Source organism: Festucalex cinctus, chromosome 12 (assembly GCF_051991245.1).
Source record: "Festucalex cinctus isolate MCC-2025b chromosome 12, RoL_Fcin_1.0, whole genome shotgun sequence".
NCBI classification, from domain to species: Eukaryota; Metazoa; Chordata; class Actinopteri; order Syngnathiformes; family Syngnathidae; genus Festucalex; species Festucalex cinctus.
Window position 1 is genome coordinate 5,487,455 of NC_135422.1, and position 23,629 is coordinate 5,511,083.

Below are 23,629 nucleotides of genomic sequence, written 5' to 3' on the forward strand. Positions count from 1 at the left end.
CAATTGAAACCCAAAAGAACTCAAAATTAATTTATGACCGATTTATTGAGCCAACATTAAGTCAATTGTAGCCATTTAAATAAACAAAATCAGATGTCTTTATGATATGTCTTAAAATATGAATTATGCATTTACTTGTATGTCCAGTCAACACAAATTTCATGAAAATAATATAAAACACAAAAATTAAGGAAATTGATCCAACATTATGTGAATTGTTTTGCATTTAAACAAACAAACAAACGTGGAATTACTTCAGAATCGGTCTAATAGTCAACATGTTTTTTTTTTTTTTATGATCTCCTTATAATATAATATAATATAAATCATTGTGAGTGATACTTCTTTCTTTTTCTTTTTGTTGCCACTTGATCGTGTTCATCCAAACCATCCAAAGACAAAACACAAAATGAAAAACAAGAAGACAACATAGAGGCACCTCTTTTGGATAGTGTCAGTAATGAAACAATTATTTAACAGAATGGTACAAAAAGAAAGTGCCTGTGACGTCTAGAGATGAGAAGATGTGCTCATTAGTTTCCAGAACAGTGCGTCTTCGGATGCTGCGCCTGCCTCTACCGCGCATGCGCAACCTCTGCAGGACCCCTCACGGAGGAAGGAGACGGCCGAAAAATGGCCCTGGATAATTTAATTTTCGCCCAGTGCGTTCTTTATTTTTTAGCCTTCGTATTCGGGTTCATCGCCGTGGTGCCTCTGTCCGAAAACACGGAGGACTTCGGTGGGAAATGTTTGCTGTTCACGCGCGGGATGTGGCAGAATGAGAACATCACGGTGTCGAAGCAGCGCTTCATCGTGGAGGAGTGGGGAGCCGAGTCGTCCTGCAGCTTCGTCGCTTTTGTCGGGATAGCCTCCCTGATATTGTCCGCAGTGCAGGCCTGGAGGCTGCTCTTCTTCTTGTGCAAAGGATACGACGAGTGAGTGTACTGACTTGTTCTCATTTCAGCATCATGCTAACATGGGCCTCGCGTTCCGTCCATATCCAACATGCTGCTTTTCAGCATGACAAGCAGAAATAGAAGATAGAAAGATGGAGGAAGCACATGCTGCCAACGCCTAATTTGCTAGGCTGTAAGCATGATTGAAATAAATGGGTTGAAAAAGAGAAAAAAACAAAACAAAACGCGTTTTCAGTCTTCGTAGTGACCAGGAACCCAAAAAATTGGCAAGTAATTGGCACCATTCAAAGCCTTGTAACTATATAAATGCCACAAGATGGCGGAAAACAAGTACTTTCGACGAGATGAAATTCCTTAACTTACTTCAACATATGGTTACTTTGCTCTAAGATGCCACAAAATGGCAGCTATAAAGTACTACTTCTCCATCAAAATGAAGCTCCCCAATTTACTTCAACACAATTTCTGTGCCATCACAATACCTACATCACTCTGGCTTTAGCATAAAAACAGTGAATAGTCTTTCACTGAATCTGTCTTTCACAAAAATCTGCTATTATGTGAATTGGTGAATAAACCACAAATTTGCCCTCCATTTTTTTTTTCCCACAGCTCCATCTTCAATGCCTTCCTCAACCTGCTGATCAGCTCCTTGGTGGTGTTCACCGTCTTCTTGTCGAGCACCATGGTCAGCGTGGGCTTCAACCTGTGGTGCGAGTCCATCACCGAGGGCGGCACCATGCCCAGCAGGTAGGAGAACGACTCACGAGCGACATCTTTTCATTGCAAACTACAAAAGAATAAGAAACAAGCAAAAACACAAAATGAAAGGCGACGTTTGGGTCCAGGTAGGATTTGTTGGTCAAGCATTATTGCAACTGTTATTGTGATAACTGAAGATAAATGACACCAAAGGATGAAAAATAAACATACATGCTGATGTTTGCTAATGCTTACCTTGTTGTTGTACGTTAGTTCTGGATCCTGCAGTATTATTCACAGATGTTTTGATCTTGTTGATGTGGATGGTTTCTGTGTAATATTAATTCTGATGCCAAAACTATCACAGAATGACAAAAAAAACAGAAAAAAAACATTATTTTAAAAATGAAAAAAAAAAATGTACTACTCTAAAATGACTTTACCATGTTAAGTTATGAATAAATAAATAAATAAATAAATAAATAAATAAATAAATTGTCTTCATTTACTTAATTTACTACATTTTCTTCATTTACTTTGGTGAACTGGAGTGATCCTACTTGTTTCCATGTAATGGCTCAACAGCGCCCCCCTCTTGCATGAGGCGGATATCAATATCTGCGTGTGCCACAGTTGACTCCAGTTCAACTGTGTCATTGCTGAGGCTGAGTTGGGAGCACTAAGCACTTGCTAGTAGATACTTAGCCAAGAATAAATGACTAAATTAGCTATTTAAGAAGAAGAAGGAGAAAAGAGAAAGATCATCGGAGGTAATTTATTCAAAGAGGCGGTTGATTAACGTGGACTATTTTATGTAGCTGTGAAGACCTGCAGGACACCGACCTAGAACTGGGCCTGGACAACTCTGCATTCTACGACCAGTTCGCTATAGCTCAGGTAAGTCACCTGTATCATCCTAACGAGGCAACAAAAACTTCATTCCAACTCATTCTTCTCCTGTTACAGTTCGGCCTGTGGGCCGCGTGGCTCACCTGGCTGGCCATCGGCGTGCTGGCCTTCCTCAAGGTTTACCACAACTACAGACAAGAAGATCTGCTGGACAGCCTCATCCACGAGAAGGATCTGCTGCTGGGACGCTCCTCTCGCCGCAGCTCTGACCTCAAGATCGGCCTCATCTAGAAAGCAAAAGATGCGCGCACGCTCTTTTCGTCCTGCCATTAGAAACTTCCACGTTTGCCTCTGTTGACAATCAAAACCAGTTGGCTTTTGTTCCCATTGCGCAGAAAGTGAACTGAAGAGTTTATTTTCGTCCTCTAGCTGATTGATTTTCCCTAAGAAAACCCACCAATGGTTAATCTTGCCTTTATTGAGTTTATTCACCCACTCTTAATCTGACAGAGCTCGTATCAATGCTTTCATTGCAAATGTACTCACATTTTATGATACTCAGAAACGAAGCGTTAACAACTTTGACATTTTGTTGGACTGTGTCTTTGTCAAGCTTATGCATGAGACCAAATGCATGAGAAAATAATAATACAGCGGCTTTTAGATCTGAGTAGCTCGCACATCTTGTTTATACACCAATAAATGTGACCTTATGTTTTATTGAGGTCGAACTTCATCCTGCATGTTGCAGCAACAAGAATACAACAGGCTGCTTTTGTGATGTTCCTGCATTTAATTGTAAAAATTATTAACTGTGACAGTCTGTCCCCAATTTCTTTTAGCAATGTATTTCAGGCTATTCACTACTATATACTGTCAGTATTAAAGGGGCTGTCTGCCGGTTTCACTCAGGAAAATGCACTTTTTAAATACAGGATTTAAACAAACAAACTACTTCTGAGTGAAAAAAAAAAAAAACGTGCGACACGCCCCCCCGCTCTGTGATTGGCTGGAGGGGTGTAAACGCTGTCTTTCCACAGAAACGACCCGCTGTTTACAAAACAAACAAAAAAATGGCAAAATACAGGCTGGGGGCGTGGGGGTTTAGGACAAAATCATCCCCACAAGTTATGAAAAGCCCATATCTATAAATTGAAAAGTAGTTTGTTTAAATCCTGTATTTAAAAACTGCATTTTCCCGAGTGAAACCGGCAGACAGCCCCTTTAAACATGCCACAGAAGAAGCCAAAAATATGAATCTCACAAGTATCACCATTTCATGAGTTTTATTAAAAACATAAAATCATAAAATAGAAGAAAGCAAGAAAACTCTCCATAAAGGCACTTCTTACAAAGTGACCAGTAATGAAATACAGATACGCTAAAGTGCATATAAATGTCTTTCCTTTTTTACAAGAGTTCCGTACAATTATTATATATTAGATATTGCTTTGACATAATCCACTTTCCATGAACTACACTTTAATATGGGATATGCTCTATTGCTCATAATGAGAGGTACACAGCGCGTTGTGCTCCTATAAACAAATGTATATGGTGGTTTGAATTATGCTTTCATAAAGTACACTCACATAACAACTGCTTCTATTTGTTGTCTGTGTTTGGCGTCAAAATAACTACACAAGTTCCAACACGTCACTCGCCGAGATGTTCATGGGAAGCAACGTAGCAGATAATCAGCCTTACAGTATATGAATCCAGATGATTTCCAAGATGGATTGTCAAGCACGTCACATCATCATCGAGCGGCTCCTCATTTCACACCAATTACAGCTGCCAGGTACACTCGCACTCGCATTAAATACACCTGCGCAAGCTAATGAGGTCCATACAAGTGCTACATCAAAAAAAAAATTAAAAAAAAAAATGCCTTCACATGGATGACAGTACTCAAGTCAAAATATTACAAAATTATATTGTATATATATATATATATATATATATATATATATTGGATTGTGCAAGTGTGTTTAATTTTCTGTTCGCTAACTTTACTATTATTTACATTTATTCAAATACAAAGATGAATATTATATTTGTTAGTCTATATTGCATAAACATATTGACTTTCATATAATATATATATATATATATATATAATATCATGTACTGTATCAAAATAAATATTTACATTCAATGTCAATCATATACAATACGTACAATAGAGGGTAGCTGAGGAATCAAGTGCGGCAAGCAATATGTGAGCATAAATATGCAAAACGTGAGAATCGGCGCAATGAGGTGCAGTGATTGAAGTGTGAATGCGTACATGCCATACACGTGAGCATCATGGGTATGAAATTCGATATCTCGCTTAATGTCCATGTCGTGGTATGCTCCTTGCCTTCACTAATAAGAAAATTCACTAGTAGAATGGCTGTGTTTTAAAAGTAACATTTTTTTCCCCTATTATTATTAGGGGTGTCAGGCGATAATTTTTTTTAATCGTAATTAATCGCATGACTTCAATACTTAAGTCACGATAAAACACCAATTGTATATCTGTTGTAAATGTACAATAAAATGTACAATTAAATATTTTTTCTAAGTTTTCACTCTTGTTAATGTAAAAGTGGAAAAAAATGTTAAACTAATAGAAATAAATCATCTTTTAGTCATTGATACAGTAATTTCATAATAATTCATAAAGTGAGTTAACATTAACAAGATGTCGTGTACTGTAAAAAACGAGTGATTGATTTGTGTCGGTCATTATTCTGCTACTAGATGGCATAATCGCATTTGACAGTGACAGCTCAGTGCATTTTTTTTCGTAATAAGAGCTATCTAATCGTTAACATGAAATAACGTGAAATTTTGCATTTAAAAAGTTGTAAAATACAACTTGACCCCAGTCTCCACACATTTATGCATTATTATTAAATTTATTACTGCAAAATTTTGACATGGACGTGTCTGCTGCGTTGCAAATGGAATTCTACCAGTACATGTTTTCTAAAGTAAGGGGTGGTCATAGGAACTTTAAATTAACTAAAAATTAACAAACTAATTTTGACACCTGTAATTATTATATGACATTTCTGCACACTAGTAGAACAACAACCACATACTACAGCTATTACATGCTACTAGTGAGACAAAACTACAAATGGGCCTATTCATGTTAATAGTGTAGCACAGCAATTTATTAGCTAGGTTTAATTGCATAATAGGCAAAAAGAGGCACTATCAGGGAAAAAAAACATTACTAATAATGTTGTAATGTTTTACTAGTGAAGACAAGGAGCTCTATTTTCATGACTGGCGGAAATTCTGCTCGGCATGTAACAAAACATTGTGCAGAGGCAGGTTAGACCTAATGTTGGTAATTTCTCAGATGAGTTTAGTGCTGCACCGCTGTGGGAGTGGTCACAAGCATCTTCAATCATGACCAATTAAAGGGACTGCTTTTGTTCTCTTCAAATATGGCGCACTATTAGTCGATCGACTTTTTGCTACCGAACTGTCACTTGTGCAGGTGCGCTGTCCATGAAAATAGCATGCAAGTGCACATAGACCTTAAACTGGATAGTGAGAATATCAGATAAGTACATGGGAGCTTCCTGTTTCACCACAAAAGATGTCCGCCTCCCGCGATAGGTCGCCATCACGACATGGTCAGCCATATCCAACAGCCCCACACAAGCTGCTTCATGTGAAGCAAGTAGACGGCCAGAGCGGCCTCCAGCTGCTCGCACGCTCGCTGCGGACGCCGCCGGTCTGTGCAGTACATGGCGACGCCCAGGAAGGACATCATCAGGAAGAGGCAAGTGAACAGGAGCAGGTGAGGGCGGGACGCCGTCGTCTCATAGGCTACACGGCACACGCAGATCCACATAAGATAAATAAGACAATTTCCATAAAGTACTATTTTGAATGTTATGATATTCGCAGTGCAACCTTGTCACACACTCATAGTGATCGTGTTAAAAATGACGTATTTTAGTGATTAGCCAAGAAGAAGTGAATGATTTCGAGCACGGTGATGTTAGTTAGTCCATTCAATATTAATAAAGTTAAAAAAAATAAAATAAAAAAAGTGCATTGCTGCTGACACCTCCAAGTGAGTCCGTGCACTTGCATACACTTACCACCTGTGTCGTCACAGGGAGCAATGTCTGTGAAGCCGACAGAAAAGCAGCATGTCAGGGGAAAGGAAGCTAAATCTCAGCTGTTTGATCCCTGCAGATTTTACTCTCTCTCCAGATGAGACCCAAAGTGTGACATTTTCAAATGCATAATTAACTGATGAGCAAACAGTTTGCTTGTGTTGATCACTTTCTGCATTGTATTTATTTGTAACAGTGCAGAGTCATTTTGTAGAAACTATGCACACTATAAGGACCAAGGAGGCAGTTTATTTTTTTTTTAAATATTTTCTTAACATTTTTCTGTTAATGCTGATAAGTTATTAGTTTAAGATTTTCAAGATTTTGAGGTGGCCTTAGTCCTATACATATATATACACATTATATATATATATATATATATATATATATATATATATATATATATATATATATATATATATATATATATATATATATATATATATATATATATATATATATATATATATATATATATATATATATATATATATATATATATATATATATATATATATATATATATACATATGTATAAATATATATCACTAGACTAGATCCAACCCGTCTTTACATTCAAAACCAAAATGAGGCCAAACTGTTGTAAGCTGGCCATTTATTCGTCCTCAAAAATGTATAAAAATGCTCTTTTAAAAATATTTCCATGGTCCCAAGTGTATTTATACTTATATATATATATATATATATGTATATATATATATATATATATATATATATATATATATATATATATATATATATATATATATATATATATATATATATATATATATACATATGTATAAATATATATCACTAGACTAGATCCAACCCGTCTTTACATTCAAAACCAAAATGAGGCCAAACTGTTGTAAGCTGGCCATTTATTCGTCCTCAAAAATGTATAAAAATGCTCTTTTAAAAATATTTCCATGGTCCCAAGTGTATTTATACTTATATATATATATATATATATATGTATATATATATATATATATATATATATATATATATATATATATATATATATATATATATATATATATATATATATATATATATATATATATATATATATATATATGTTTTTTATGCTAAAGGGTACAGAAGGCTTTGGTGCAGCCTCTGACCTGAAGAGGACACTTAAAGCATTAGTAGTTATTACAAAAAACGGCCAGCAGGTGGCAGCAGAGTATAAAAGATCAACCAGGGCCATGTTGCAAAAAAGTTCCTTTCTCCAGTGTTTTAAAGAGATTTGTGAATAATGATGAAACGTAGCTATATTCTAATTGCTGCAAAACAGAAACAGATAGAAACATACTTTTTTTCATTTTTTTTATCTTGATGAAAGAAGAGAGTTTAATCTTTCTTTTGGTAGGTTCCATGTTTTTTTTGTTTTTTTTAAATAATAGATTTTTAAAAAAAAAAATTTAATAATAGAACACAATATACTGTGGACCTTGCAAAATCAGTAAAAATCCAATTCCAATTCCGTGAAAATGGCTGGACGTGAATGAGATAAAACATCAACTTGAAGATCATTCATGTTTATAAATCGGACCTTGATACAAGGCAGGAAGTGGAATAATCTTTTTTTTTTCTTCTAAAATTGAATTCCCTATTTACCATATTGATCCACTGGAAAATAAGTTGGCAGGCCGCAAATGTTCCTATTTGATGATCACCATTTCTTTAGTGAGGATCATGAAAAAGTAGACACATGTGAAGTCCCATTCTTGACAGCCATTGATCACAAGATGATTTGATTGAATTGCAACTGTACTGAAGTTACTGTCCAGGCATCAAAACATTTGGACGGCAGTAAAATCCGCACACCAGATGGCAGCATGGTTTCTTTCTCCCGCTGTTACAACACGTTGCCATCTTGTTCACTCACCGTGCACCGTGGTCTCCGGCTCGCGGAATCGAACCCTCCGCTCGCCTTTCCGTCTTTGAGTGGCTTCTGTGTCTGACCCGTAAGTTGGCTTTTTGAGGATGGATGTGGGGATTTTTCCATTGATGACCTGAATTAAAAAAAAAAAAAAAAAAGATTTAGATTACAAATCTCACACAGTAATCAGGATTATGCTTTAAAAATAAATAAATATCTTACAGGCAAGTTTAAATTGTCACTTTTCCTACCTAAATGTATCCATTCAATATGCATGCAACAAAGTATCCAAGCGTGTACACGAACTGTCTCCCTTCAGGACAAACGGAGGCGTGTTTGCGTGTGCGCTCCACCTTGTCTGTTGTTTCGTCTTCCTGTTGGTGGCAAAAGTCCTTTCTGTGGCGAACCTCGGAGTGTTTTTCCGGATGCGGATGAGGAAAAGCGTCGACTGTGTCCCTGATGGATTCTGCAGCAGCGAAGCGTTTGGACAGTGCGGACACACGCTGACCCAGGGAGTCTGTAACAACATCACCATAGTCACACATGACTACTTTCTTAATATTGCAGGCAGAACGCTAACTTCTGTTGAGATAAGTCAAACAATATTAAACATGCAAACTTCGGGCTAGTTAACTCTGTCATCACCAGAATAATTGGCATATTCTAATAACTATAAAAGGAAAAAAAAATGTCTTTTGATGCTCAGCAATAATCATTTTATAGATGTCAGAATCATTGCTTAAAACTCATTCACTCGCCGCCATTTTCACAGAAGCAATCCCGTTCGCTCACGGCTGTTTTACTGAATTTTGACTGATTTTGCAAGGCCCACGGACTATTGTGTTCAATTGCTATAAAAGCAGGGAACCTATCAAAAGAAAGATTAAAGTGTCTTCTTTCATCAGGAAAAAAAAAGTATGTTTCTATCTGTTTCCCTTTTGTAGCAATTAGCATTAGAAGAGAGCTAAATTTCATCAGTTTTCACAAATCTATTTAAACTTGTAAGTAATTGAGCTTTTTTTCTAGATGGCCCTGGTTGATCTCCTTTGCTCTGCTGCCACCTGCTGGCCGTTTGTGTAATAACTACCATTTCTGCAACCGTTCTTTGCAGTTGAGAGGCTGCATCAAAGCCTTCTGTATGCTCAAGCATAAAAAACAAAAAAAACCAACAACAACAAAAAACGTCTAAATACGTCTTTGGGACACTTAAAACATAAAAAAAAAAACTTATTTACACGTCATTGGGAGCAAATGAGTTAACACTATTTTCTTTATTTAGTCAGTGACACGTATTCCCTACCTGAATATTCAGTCTTGCCAATCTCGGCATAGACTGTGGCCATGAGCTCCAGGCTTCTGGAAGTTACCGGGTGGTCGTTACCAAAGGCCCTCTGGTGGATTTTTGCAGCCTAGGGGGTGTCCAAATTATAATGTCAAATCAAATGTTTGGAAAAATATTGATAGAATAACAATAAGAAAGGGCAGTGACATACCTTACCACTGTACTCTAGTGCAAGATGAGGCCTAAAAGGGATTAAAAAAAAGAAAAAAAAAGAAGCCATTAATCACTTGCTCTACAAAGCAGCGACCTGCCAAGACTTAAACACGTGCCACCCACAATATCAACAGGATTCATAAATCTTTATAGCTACAAGATGGTCACGTTTCAACCACACCCATAATGTCTTCCGGATACAATGCAGAAATAAATCAACACAAGTGTCGGGAATTCATAGAATGTCATTTTTCATGTCACATTTAAAATGGCCAGTTTCGTAAAATGATGTGCATTGCAATTTAATTTGGTTTCATCTTCGCACGGTCAATTTTTATTTGAATCCATGTTAATTTAAATGGCTGCCACATGTGAAACATAGATCAGAACCAGATTCAATTTGATTTGACATGACAGTACTTCTGAGTCCAGTTTAAAGTTGATTTTTTATTTATTTATTTATTTTTTTCTGTCTCAACTGAGAAAACAGTTGTTTGTCCAACATTAAGGTTGTAAATTATGAGCAATCAAAAAAGCAAAAAAAAAAATGCAGCTGGTCAGTTGCACAGAAATTCTGATGAGACAAAACCAGCCCTTATTTCAAGGTATCTGTACTTGTGAGTTGCAACGGTGCGGCCATTTTAAGATAAGGAATTAATGAAAATAAATAAATAAATAAAAATAGTCAATTTCATGCAATTTTAAAGAAAATGTTATTGGGATATATCAGTCTTTCTTTAAAATGATCTCTTATTGTCTTTTGGTGAAATTTTATGTATCAAAAGCACCAGTGGTATCAGTATCAGTACTTAGCATCGGTGACTACTCAAGAATTGAGTACTTGCATTGGTATCTGTCTGAAAAATAGTGATATCAAACATCCATACACAGAAATCAAACATAATAATGTAAAACAACTAGAGCTGTCAAACGATTAAATTTTTTTAATCAGATTAATCACGTCTTAAAATTTTGATTAATCACGATTAATCGCTGAATTAAAAAAGCTTTTTAACAACATTTTTTGCTCGCCAAATTTAAAATGCACCTCTTATGTGTTAACTTTTTCGGCATTTAATGTTAAGAGGACGTCTCATCCTCGTCTTCTTCTCATCACTTAATGACTTGCATAATTTAAAGTGGGGAAAAAATGACCCCAATAGTTTGACATGAACAAATATTGAACTTCCATTCCTGCCCGAAAGTTGTTCAAACGGACGCGTGCCCCTCAACCGCCCTGATGTGTAGTGTTAATCTATGTAGGCACGATGGCGGAAACATGCAGATCAGCCAGCTGCGTTTCCTCATAAGTGACCCGTCACGGCACGGCGCCACCCTCACAAGCTCACGTCTAGCGTAAACACGTAGAGCGAGCTCTGTTTAGCGTGACAGAATGTCAGACTTCCAAAGCCGCACTTCCTTTCAATTAGTAATGGCTGAGTGTCACGTTGCCGGTTTCGGCGGACACCTGATCGGAGAAATACCCAATAGGACTTCCAAGGACATTGCTGAAAGAGTGATGGGGGGCATTTGGATGAAAATAACTTAATGTTATTTCTGATTTTTCTGGCCTGACTTTTGGATGTAGAGACCGTATCATCTGGGATACACAACAGACTGAGTGATCCCTCGAGACTCCTTGGCAATCATCTTAAATGTCTTAGTCCAAGCAATGACAACAGTCAGCAACATCCCTATAAGGACAGACCAAGAAAACAGGTTCATGGATTCATTTAGCTCCGCCTTACAAAGTTGAAACAACAACATTTTTAAAAGTGTTTTGAGGTTGTTGTGTAAAGGGAAAGTCAACACCCCCAAAATTTCTTGATAAAATGTGTTCTATGCAGCCACACTTCTCTAAATATGTTATTCCTGTTAACTCATTCACTCCCAGCCATTTTCACAGAAGCAATCCCGTTCGCTCTCGGCTGTTTTACTGAATTTTGACCGATTTTGGAAGGCCCACAGAATATTGTGTTCAATTGCTATAAAAACATGGAACATATCAAACGAAAGATTAAAGTCTCTTCTTTCATCAGGAAAAAAAAAGTATGTTTCTATCAGTTTCCGTTTTGCAGCAATTAGCATTAGAAGAGAGCTAAGTTTCATCAGTTTTCACAAATCTATTTAAAATTCTAAGTAATTTAGCTTTTTTTCTACATGGCCCTGGTTGATCTCCTTTGCTCTGCTGCCACCTGCTGGCCGTTTGTGTAATAACTACCATTTCTGCAACCGTTCTTTGCAGTTGAGAGGCTGCATCAAAGCCTTCCGTATGTTCTAGCATAAAAACAAACAAAAAACGTATAAATACGTCTTTGGGACACTTAAAACATAAAAAAAAACGTATTTACACGTTATTGGGAGCAAATTAGTTAATATTGAGTTAGTTGAATATGAGTTAAGTAGCAGAATCCAGCAATTTTTAATCGTAAGGCGGCCATTTTGCCACTTGTTGTCAAGTGAAAATGACATCACAGTTGCTCAGGTACCAACCAATCACAGATCAGCTTCAGAAAACAGGCCTTTCTTTTCACCCCAAAACCCGTCACAATCGAGCAGCCCGCGGTCTACCAGAACCGAACATGTCGTGGCGCATGAATTCCCGCGCAATGCAAGTTTTACCTACTGTTTGCTCATGATGCAAAGCTGAGCCAGCCGCTCGAGCTGCTGCGCCTGGCAGGCCTGCTCCGAGAGCTCCTCTGGGGTCGCCCATCCCGCAGAGCCCAGTGAGGGGTCCTCCTGGGGCCCTGTTTCACAAACACAGGGCATGGGATCGCAGTCCGCTCGCCGGTAAAACACTCAGCCGATCTAAGTTCTCTCTATGCAAGCTTTAAAATATTTTTTTTTTAAACTGTTTGTCTATCTGGTACTTCTGAGAACACAGAAGAGCAACAAATGAGAACTGGAGACAGGAGTGCAGAGATACGGGTTAGAAGAGAGCAGATAAGGGGGTCAAACAACACACTCGCCACACCCACTGGAACACTGTGACACACATGCGTGCAAGGTGACACAACAAAATGTGAAGTCTGTGCGCACACATCCCACACAGGAAATAGAGGATGCATTACTTTTAACCACATGGAGAAAAGCTAGCCAGTGATCGACAGTTAATGTAAGTATTACGAAGCAAAACAGCTTCTAATGAAGCCATATGGTCAGATGTCTGCCCAGATTTCCATTTTCTATGCTACACAGCACAGTGGTGATAGCAGCTCAACAAGGTCAAATTCAAGCATTAAAAAAAAGTTAAAGAGGCTGTCTGCCGGTTTCACTCAGGAAAATGCACTTTTTAAATACAGGATTTAATTAACTACTTTTCAATTTATAGATATGGGCTTTTCATAACGTGTGGGGGTGATTTTGTCCTAGACCCCCAACCCCCCAGCCTGTATTTGTTTGTTTTGTAAACAGTGGGACGTTTCTGTGGAAAGACAGTGTTTACACCCCTACAGCCAATCGCAGAGCGGGGGTCGGGGCGGGGGGGTTCGGTGGAGTGTCTCAAACAGGGCCGGGCGAACGTGTCAGCTGCGTGACGTCACTCCCGCGGCAATTTGAAAGCGCACAGATTTTTTTTTTTTCACTCACTCATTCACATATGTAAGCTTCTGTGAGTGAGTGAGTGAGTGAGTGAGTGAGTGAGTGAGTGAGTGAGTGAGTGAGTGAGTGAGTGAGTGAGTGAGTGAGTGAGTGGAAACCCCCCCCCAAAAAAACCCATGCCTGCTTTCAAATTGCCGCGGGAGAGACGTCACGCATCTGACACGTTCGCCCGGCCCCGTTTGCGACACTCCACCCCCCTGCTCTGCGATTGGCTGGAGGGGTGTAAACACTGTCTTTCCACAGAAACGTCCCGCTGTTTACAAAACAAACACAAAATGGCAAAATACAGGCTGGGGGTGTGGGAGTTTAGGACAAAATCACCCCCGCACGTTATGAAAAGCCCATATCTATAAATTGAGAAGTAGTTTGTTTGTTTAAATCCTGTATTTAAAAAGTGCATTTTCCTGAGTGAAACCGGCAGACAGCCCCTTTGAGTACCCAGGAGCATCAAACCAGTAAAACAAACATATAACATCCAAATCACAGAAACACAAGTATTGCCTGTAGCCACAAGAACAATGTACTGTATACAGGAAATGGTGGGCCTATGCATACAGTTAAATTATTTCATTGTGTTTGAGTAAGACTTCAAAGAATCTTCTCATATCTTAAAGCGAACAGTATAGTGATCTACACAGATTATTAGAGACATGCGTTTCTATCCTCAGAGGTATAAAACTATATGTGATGCTCATTGAACTTGCCTGTGCTCCCGTGCAGAGCCGTCAGCTCGATCAGTGCCACCTCGTAGAACATTTTTTCAGCCTGGATGAACTGCAGGGCCTTCCCATCTGTTTACATGGGTAAAGGATCGCTCTTGTCCAATGGGACGAGTCAGTTGTGGATGTTAAAAACAGCCCCCGTTGCCCAGCTCAACTCCGTTTCTTGTGCGCTCGTCTCGAGAATGACCCCCCCCCGCAAGCTGACAACTGTGCAGGTTGTTGATTAGCTCTGGTGTCAATCGTCGCTAACTTGACAAATGGAGCTCCTGAAATGTGCTGATTGTTGTCACCAGGGCTTGAAAGTACCACATCACTACTGAATGATTTGTTAATTTTGTCGGAACTGCTCGGCCAAACACCTTTTATATCATAATACTGTTGTCATCAAAAGCTTATCTATTAAAAGCACTTTCAAAAATAGTGCCTGCTCACACTGTCAGAGACACTCCATTGTAGTTGCGAAATGACACCAGTGATAATTGTCAGGGGAATTTACAGATCACATGCTTAAAATAAACACAGCCCCTACTGTTTAAATGACCTATTTAAACCACATCGCTCACGTGTAGAACTATAAATTGCTCAGTGCTTGTAATTCATTGGCCACGTGACTTTGTTTGCCTCGTAAAACTATATCTACTATTAGTATTGACTAAATGAGTATGATTGAATCACAAGAATGGAATTGGTATACAAAGTCAGAGGTACCATTTAATTCGTCCAATTTCCATCAGGATCTCATTGAATCATTTGGCGCAAGTAATATACTACATTTTTAACTCATTCACTCCCAGCCATTTTCACAGAAGCAGTCCCGTTCGCTCCCAGCTGTTTTACTGAATTTTGACTGATTTTGCAAGGCCCACAGAATATTGTGTTCTATTGTTATAAAAGTATGGAACCTATCAAAAGAAAGATTAAAGCCTCTTCTTTCACCAGGAAAAAAAAAGAAGGTATGTTTCTATCTGTTTCCGTTTTGCGGCAATTCGCATTAGAAGAGAGCTAAGTTTCATCGGTTTTCACAAATCTATTTAAAATTGTAAGTAATTTTGCTTTTTTTCTAGATGGCCCTGGTTGATCTCCTTTGCTCTGCTGCCACCTGCTGGCCGTTTGTGTAATAACTACCATTTCTTCAACCGTTCTTTGCAGTTGAGAGGCTGCATCAAAGCCTTCTGTATGCTCTAGTATACAAAAAACAAAAAACGTATAAATACGTCTTTGGGACACCTAAAACATTAAAAAAACAACAATGTATTTACACGTTATTGGGAGCAAATGAGTTAAAGGGACAATGTGTTGGATCTAGTCTAGTGCCAGCTAGTGGTAAACTAATAGAATGTAATGATTTTGAAGCACGCACACAATCAATTACTCCCAAATATTATTTGGAGCGAGCGAGCGAGCAGCCCAGTGAGTAGGAACTAGTGGGAGCAGTGACCAAGTGGCTAGCAGGAATTAGCTGGAGAGGCTAGAAAGATCGGCTAGCGGGAGAAGCTAGCAAAACCTGATGAGAGCAAAGCAAAGGGAGACAATCAGCAGGAACCCGAATCACGGGACTCAGCGACAACCACCAGCAACTTACCTACCTGTGGAAGATAAGCGGTGGTCAACACATTGGGTCCGACACTAGCTGCAAGCACCACCATAGGATAACGTTCACGAAGTTCTAAAAGTTCTAAAAGTTGACGGCAAAATATGTCAGTCTCCTGTAAGGTGCAACGTGACCTATGTACGTAATATAATTAACAATTACTAGACCTACGATTATATATATAAAAAAAAAAAAAAAAAGTATGTTGATGTGATGGAATTCACTACTAGATCGCACCAAATCCTACACTTGTGTAATTGGAGCAAGCGTACATTACAAATAGAACTTTTGAAATTGAGCTCAATAAAATTGACACTGTGAATAAGAATCACTTATTTAGAGAGTAAAATTAACATATCTATGACGGTGTTATGATGCACAATGATCAGAAAATCATTCCGTGTATCCGAGTTCATGGGAATCAGCTATCAGAGGGGGAATACACTTGCTATGTGGCGGACTGTTTGGGGACAGGATTAGGGGTGCAGCCATCATTAAAGGTCGGAACACTTCCTGTGCCTGCTTATTTTTAGCCGCACTGGATAACAACAATGGCAACAGCAAGAATCTCACACAACTCAATGAACCAGTGCTTACATTAAAATGGTAGCCGACCTTTAATTTACTCACAAATGAGTGTAAAATCTTCTGCCATCTTGCATTTAATCATTGTTCCTGTCACTACAGGTTGCTGACATAGATTAGAGAGACATTCTTAGACATGATTTAGTAGGGATGTTCGATACCACTTTTTTTTCAGACCGATACCGATACTCAGACCCTCAGTACTCACCGATACCAACTGCCGATACCAGTAGTTCATTTTGACAAAAAATCACTAAAAGATATTTTTAAACAAATATATTTCCTTTCATTTTGACAAAAAAAACCCAGCACAGTCAAGTTTTGGTGAAAAACTGCTGCAAGCTAGCGCCACTTACAGGCAAGGAGGACTCACTTAACGTCTTCCCCCTCTGCCATCGGTCGCTTGTACTCGTCTGCGTCACGAGTACTCGATTACTTGAAAAAAAGCTGGTATCGGCCCGATACCGATACCTGGTATCGGTACTCGCCCATCCCTATTATTTAAATATAATTTTCTGACCAGTTAAAACAAATAGAATAATTTCCCACAGCGCACTTAATTATCTGATGTGCCATGGCAGCTTACTTGGGAACCACTCTAATAGATAGCAAGAGATATAATCATTAATTATGTGTGTTTACCCTCCCTTTTCGTCACCACGCCATAATTATAGGAAATACTGAACACAACTTTTATCCGAAGTCCGTCTTCTTTGCCACATGCTTTCCAAGAACTCTATCAGTAAACACTCAGCAGCCAAAACAGCTTCTGGCTGGGACAAAGTTCACTTGCACTGAGTGATAACTCTACAGTAGAACGTTTTCAATACCCCAAATTATATGTGATTATTTTTACTGGCTACGCAAGGCCAATAAAAGTAGATTTTAACACGTGGATATTAATATTGATGCTGCAATGTAGTAATAGGTCAGAGGATGTAACCCCTGTCCTACTGGATAAGTGGATAATGTTTCACGCTGATAGGGTCCTGCTGATTGCTCGAGCCGAAGCGACACCTAACAAATGTTGCTATTTAAACAATGGTCAGTGAGGGGTAGCCGCTGGTTCATGTGGCGGGGGCCAGTTACCATTCGGAGCGTCTCAGTGACAGAGAGAGGGAAATATACACCGACACTGTTATCCCTATGCTCTATAATGTGGAGCTTTATGGAGGCTGTTAAGTGGCAATAGGCAACCTAGTCAAGTGCAGATACAAGTTAATTAGTTTACTCGGCCGCTCTGTTGTGCCGAGATAAGAGCCCACAAATCCTCTTAGCACTAAAACGTGAGCTTTAGACAAACACTGTAGCATTGTAGGACAAACGTGCCGTTATGAACCCGTCAACAGATATCGACTCCCTGTCCTCGCAAGCCTGCCATTTGTATTGACTTCTGTTGATGATATATGTCCTTTTTTTGAGGGCTAGCCCAAGTAAGAGTACCAAATTGAACAGGATACAATTCTTTTCGGTGATGAACAATTCTGCAATCTGTAAAGGAGAAGAAGAACAAATAAGGTTGAAACAAATTGGATGATGTCATGAGTTGTCAAACAAGTGATTTGCATCCTCGGCCTGGCCATCATCACGTTACTGTTCACGAGGTCTGGAGGGGACCATGTGTTGACATCTGGGACATTCCTTCATGTGCTGCTAAGAATAAAAATGTGCTCACTGGATGGCCTTGTCAAGCCTCATCACATACAATGGAAGGAATTGGAATCTCTAAGTTCTTAGTGTATTGCTTAAAATTGGCACCATGTAAAAACCAGGGCTCACCAACATGGTGCCCCTGGCCTGTTCCAGAAATAGCTCAACAGTGATGAGGCATTGTGATTTTCCAGGAATGTATAATTGATCATCTGAAGATCAATGGAAGAGATGCAAAATAAAGTGTGTCCCTAATTTTGAGATACATAGTCATATGTAGTGTCAATACTTAATAATAACTAGAGCTGTCACATAATAACTAGAGCTGTCACTAACAAATCTTTTTCAGAATTTATTATCCTAGCCCCCCATATTTTTTGTGGTCGACTTAGATTCAGTTTATTGTCATTCAGTAATCATAACATCCCAGATGTCCCACCCAACGAAATGTCAAAAATGCACAGCATGAAATAAAAACACAGAATAAAAAGTTATACAGTAAATAAGATAACAACCTTAGATTCAAAAACTAACAAAAAATGACACTTTCGGGGAAAGTTTTTACTCATTATACATTGCACTTGACCCTTTCATTTTCTATTCAGCAATCTTATGGTGCTTGGATAAAGCTTGTAGCTATTAGCTACACAACCCCCCCCCCCCCCCCCCCCCCCCCCCCAAAAAACAAAACAACATATACTGTAATAATAATAATAATAATAAATAATAATAATAATAATAATAATAACAATAATAATAATAATAATAATAATAATAATAATAATAATAATAATTTATGATTATTATTATTATTTTTTAAAATAAAATTTATCATTTGAGAAGTGTGTATCAAATTGGTAGCCCTTCTCACTCAAGAAGTGTGATGAATATGCACACATTCCGTGTGTGGGACAAAAACTTAACGATGCTTGCTCACCTGGTGAAGGCAGTTGGGCAGAGAGGTGAAGCTCTGCACATGGGTCAGTCCAAGCAGGCAGCTGAGAAAGCAGTGCAAGGCGGCCTGGTACTCCCCCTGCTGCTGGAGCTGCTGTCCCAGCTCAAACAGGCCCTCCCTCCCCCCACTCAGCATCCCCAGTCCCAGCAGGAGCCGGCACTGCCTCCCATCAGAGCGCTCCAGATGCCGAGGACAAATCAGCACTCCAGCCCCCGCATGAGCAGCTGATGACCCGCGCCAACTCTCGATCGGTGCCGGAACGTCCCGTCAAGGACAGGTTGGAAGGAGCGGGCTGAGGGAGCTCCGGCGGCTCACAAGAATCGGATCCATTCCCTTCCCTCTTCACCAGGCTGCACCAGGAAAGGAGGACAGAGGAAGTGGAGAGTATTTGCTGGTTGAGTGGCAGAGATTTGGACCAATCACTGGCCTGCATTTTACACACTCTTTCTTTACCCCTCATTGGAGAAAGTACAATGTTGTGAGGATGGCAGACCGCTCAGTACTCTGAGTGACCACTTGATTAATTTAAAAAAAAAAAAAAGAAAAAAAAAATCTGAAAAAAATTTTACAAAAAATATTAGGGAAAAATATTTTTTCTCCTTCTTTTGTTTAATTTTTTTTTCCCCCATCAACCAAACAAATCTTCAAAAATGCTTATAAACATTATACATATAATAAAAAGTAGGAGTAAATGTGGAAAAAAAAATCATGGAAAAAAACAAAATATTTAAAAATATTGTTTGTTTTTTTTGTTCTAATTGTCAAACTGTGAATATGCATTGACTGTAGTTTTAAGTTATAATTTCACAGTTTACCACTAGATGGCAGAAATGACTTAGTTGCACTTAAACTGGGTCTTATAATTTTCTATGCTACAATATGAGTGTGCCTAATTTTTTTTTTTTTTGTGGACTTGGAATGATATGCAAGGTAAGATTTCAAGTACATTAAAATTTTGAGTGAACTGATTGTTGTAAAAAAAAAAAAATGCACACAATTATTTTTTGCACATCATGTTACTGTTAAGCAGTTTTGTGCCATCCTTATTTATTTTTTATTTTTTTAATGGAAGCACATATGGGGGAATTACAGATGGTTATTTATTTTATTTATTTTTATTGCTTTGAAGCTTTTGTTGTTAGGTTACGATATAGGCAATCTTTTACACATGCATTGAAAAATATATTATCAAAATTGTATTTTTTTTTAAGAGCATATATTTTGCAAATACGCAAATATATTGCCCAAATTTAAAATTGATCCAGCATCATCCAAGAATTTAAGCATAAAAAAAAAATGTGCATGTTCAAAACAATAAAAATCTTACTTCCAAATTCAGGATTAATGATGTGAAGAGGAGTTGCATAACCACTGGCAACGCAAAGTGAATGCTGCGTGTGCTTGTTTTACATGAAAATGCCAGAGGGACATTTTCCGTACAGCAAGCCAACAAATGTAAGCACAGAGCCACTCAGATCACTATCAGAGAGAGTAAAAAAAAAGAAAAGAAAGTGCTCACCACTATCCAAACAAGCACAACAAATATTTATTCACCAGGCGTGCACTGTAAAAGTATTTGCACGCCACCCTTGACACTCAACTAACTAACGACTAATATGCTTTCAAAAAAGTGCAGGCATTGGTGCACACCTCACATTAACACGCAGCCAGGCTTAAATTAGCGTGATAACAGAAAGCAAATGAGCAGAGTCAGCCTTCATTAGCGTCCGACGAACCGAGCTAGCTAACGGTCGGTGGTGAATGCAAATCGACTGAAGATCAGAAAGCATTTAACATCTGATTGCAGGTCAGACAGGAACTTGTGGGCAACACAGACAGGTGAGCGTGATGTCAGAGGTGAGGCACATAGCGTGAGGTGACGCTTGGATGTCCGCGAGGCTTCTTGGCAGTGGTCAGTTCCTAATTGATAAGACCAATGAGAAACATCTCCTCATTACAAAGCGATCGAGCGGAACGCATCAGGTTAACAACCTACACGGGATGACTGGCGATTTTAAGATCAGGCAGTTCATAAATTACATCACATTAGTAAATTAATTTAATGACCCAATGACCTCATGGGGTTTAGTTATGTGGGGACAATTCACAGCACTTGTCACTAATAACAAAATATATTTGATTACATGCCATTTTCCACTCTAATAACTGATTTCGCTTGCCATGTTCGGCATGTTGTGGTTTTGTTTGCCTTTCTGAGTGTGTGCGTACTTTTTCAGTGATAACAAGCCAAACAGGAAAACAGTAATGACGATGAACTAAAAAAGGAACCTTATTGCTGAAACACAAACGTACCAAATAAAACGTATATGATACATATTCATTAGTCTAATGAAGCCTATTTATTTTAAATGCATAATCAATCCTCAGGTTTATGTATTTAGTATTAATAAAGTAATATTAATATTATTAATTCAATTGTTTTTTTAATTATTTTTTTTTTTTGGATGTCTGCATTCAGTTACATCCCCAAAACATAAAAATGTAAAAAATAAAATAAATTAAAAAAAAAATATATATATATATATATATATATATATATAATTATCAGGTATAGGTAACATTATTATTATTATTATTATTATTATTATTATTATTATTTATAAATACTGTCATTGTTATTAATTTAGCATAATTACACTTTATTAATGCTAAATGCATAAACCTGAGGATTATGCATTTCAAATAAATAGGCTTTATTAGACTATATCATATGTTTATTTTTTATACCAAACCTAGAGGTTTGTGTTAAAATTATCTGAAAAAAAAAAACCCTAAATGGGAATTTATCATGTAAAAATAATGACATAAATCTCAAGTTCGGCTTAAAATATTTCTGTGAGTGGGTTATGCTACAGCTGAGTGGTCAAAGCCTGATGAAAGCATACAATTCAAGATAAAACTTATTGTGTCTTTACAAATATGCATATTGTTCAGGCCATTCTCACGATGATGATTTTTTTTTTTCGATATATTGTGCAGCCTTTCTTGTAATGTTACAATTTTTTTTTATTTCACCGCAACACTATAGCTTTTTATGACATTCTACACTAACATGTAATAATAAAGTTTGCATACTCACTTTAATTTGATGCAAAAAATGAGAAATCTAATTGTGCTCGGGTATATTGATTGCCTGATTTGAGCATTAGAACAGCAGTGTGATCACTCCTGAGAGTCTGTTCTCGCAAAAACCTGGAAGGTATGCAGACCCTGTAATATACAAGTAGGACCTCCTCGTGTTTTTGCAGGCCGTGTTTAGGATCGGTCACAGTCGTACATCAAAATCGACTGTTTGTATTCCACACATTGAACACATAAAGCTACAGCAAAGTAAGCTGCAGTATATCTAACTTTCCAACTACACCCTCAGCCAATAGCGGTAATAATAGATCAACTTTTTTTTTTTTTTTTTTGTAAGGTACGACATTGAGCTATGAGAGCTGTAACCATGTTGAATTGCACACACAGTGAGCACAGAAATGACATTGCTCCCTTGTTAAGCTCTCTGAAGAATAGAGCCAGTTCTTTGATTTTAACACCTCTTACCTTGTGGCCAGGGTATCTACATTGCTGTAGTATTCTGGCAGTTTAATAGGCCTGGACCTGACACCCCCAGCTACTGGAAGGCATTTTATGACCTCCATGTAATCAGCAGTAAATGCTGCAACCATCTGTCTCCTTTTTTACTCAATTATCTGACCCAATGACTTTACTGATAAACACTGCCCAAGTCAGCACAGCCGCAAAGATCCGAGCTAAGGTTATCACATCGTTATATACACCTTTTTTATTTATTTTTTTTTTTTTATCTCTCTTCTCATTTCAGCAGAAGCAAATTCGATCATTCACTTATAAGCTGAAAATCACCGGAGAGCAAAGAGGTTTTGTTGTGTGAAAGTCACATCGAGTTTACAGCACACTCGGCAATGCATAGCAGAGTCAGCACTTAAATGTTCAAGTGCTGACTCTCAAACAGGCTATTTAACTTAAGTTTGCATTAGATTCATCACTGTCATAGTCAGGTAAAAGCAAATTAATAGTTGATAGTGAAACCTCATACTCTGGCGTCTCTGCCTTTTCTGGGTTAGTAAATTATTGCTCCACTACTCCCCCAAGTGGTCAGCTCCTAAAACTGTGAAATACACTTTCATGCTCCTGTCTAGACTAAAAAAATAAATACAAAAGAAAAGAAAAACGATAAAATGATGCAGAACTTGGTTATTTAAACTATAATAACATTTTGTTTTGTAATAAGACAACATGATTAAACCTCAGTCCGGAGATTAGGCTACATATGAAATGTATAATGTCCATCGAAACGTCTTTAAATTGTTACAATAAAAAAAAAACAATCTTTTCCCAGATTCTGGTATGATTACAAAGGTAAGATAGCAGATAATTAATGCAAGCTGTGAGGTCCAAGCTCATTGAAGTTTTTATTTACAGAGTCGTCACGAACCTGTGGACAATTTCATCACGGGAAATAAACAGCCAGGGCCACGTCCTTCACTAGTGAAATAC

General features: G+C 38.0%; 2 protein-coding genes across 4 annotated transcripts; one reads left to right on the forward strand and one right to left on the reverse strand.

Moving 5' to 3' along the window:
• Positions 1 to 558: 558 nt before the first annotated feature.
• On the forward strand, positions 559 to 3,286 carry tmem179ab (transmembrane protein 179a, genome duplicate B). The gene is made up of 4 exons (XM_077538945.1): positions 559 to 935; positions 1,530 to 1,667; positions 2,438 to 2,516; positions 2,586 to 3,286. Exons 1-4 carry the CDS (start codon positions 634 to 636, stop codon positions 2,757 to 2,759), a joined length of 693 nt encoding a protein of 230 aa, XP_077395071.1. The 5' UTR covers positions 559 to 633; the 3' UTR covers positions 2,760 to 3,286.
• Positions 3,287 to 4,435: 1,149 nt separating this feature from the next.
• c12h14orf180 (chromosome 12 C14orf180 homolog) lies at positions 4,436 to 23,585 on the reverse strand. Of its 3 annotated transcripts, XM_077539308.1 has the most exons (11): positions 23,568 to 23,585; positions 19,070 to 19,437; positions 17,943 to 17,973; positions 14,289 to 14,375; positions 12,611 to 12,731; positions 9,983 to 10,013; positions 9,790 to 9,898; positions 8,843 to 9,006; positions 8,496 to 8,622; positions 6,581 to 6,607; positions 4,436 to 6,302 (listed from the first exon to the last, which is right to left on the reverse strand). In XM_077539308.1, the coding sequence occupies exons 2-11, from the start codon at positions 19,220 to 19,222 to the stop codon at positions 6,097 to 6,099; spliced, it is 1,056 nt and encodes a 351-aa protein (XP_077395434.1). In that variant the 5' UTR covers positions 19,223 to 19,437; positions 23,568 to 23,585; the 3' UTR covers positions 4,436 to 6,096. The 3 variants fall into 3 exon arrangements, with proteins under 3 accessions (XP_077395434.1, XP_077395433.1, XP_077395435.1); XM_077539307.1 differs by lacking the exon at positions 23,568 to 23,585 and having other exon boundaries at positions 19,070 to 19,462; XM_077539309.1 differs by lacking the exons at positions 6,581 to 6,607; positions 23,568 to 23,585 and having other exon boundaries at positions 19,070 to 19,462.
• Between the last annotated feature and the right edge of the window lie 44 nt (positions 23,586 to 23,629).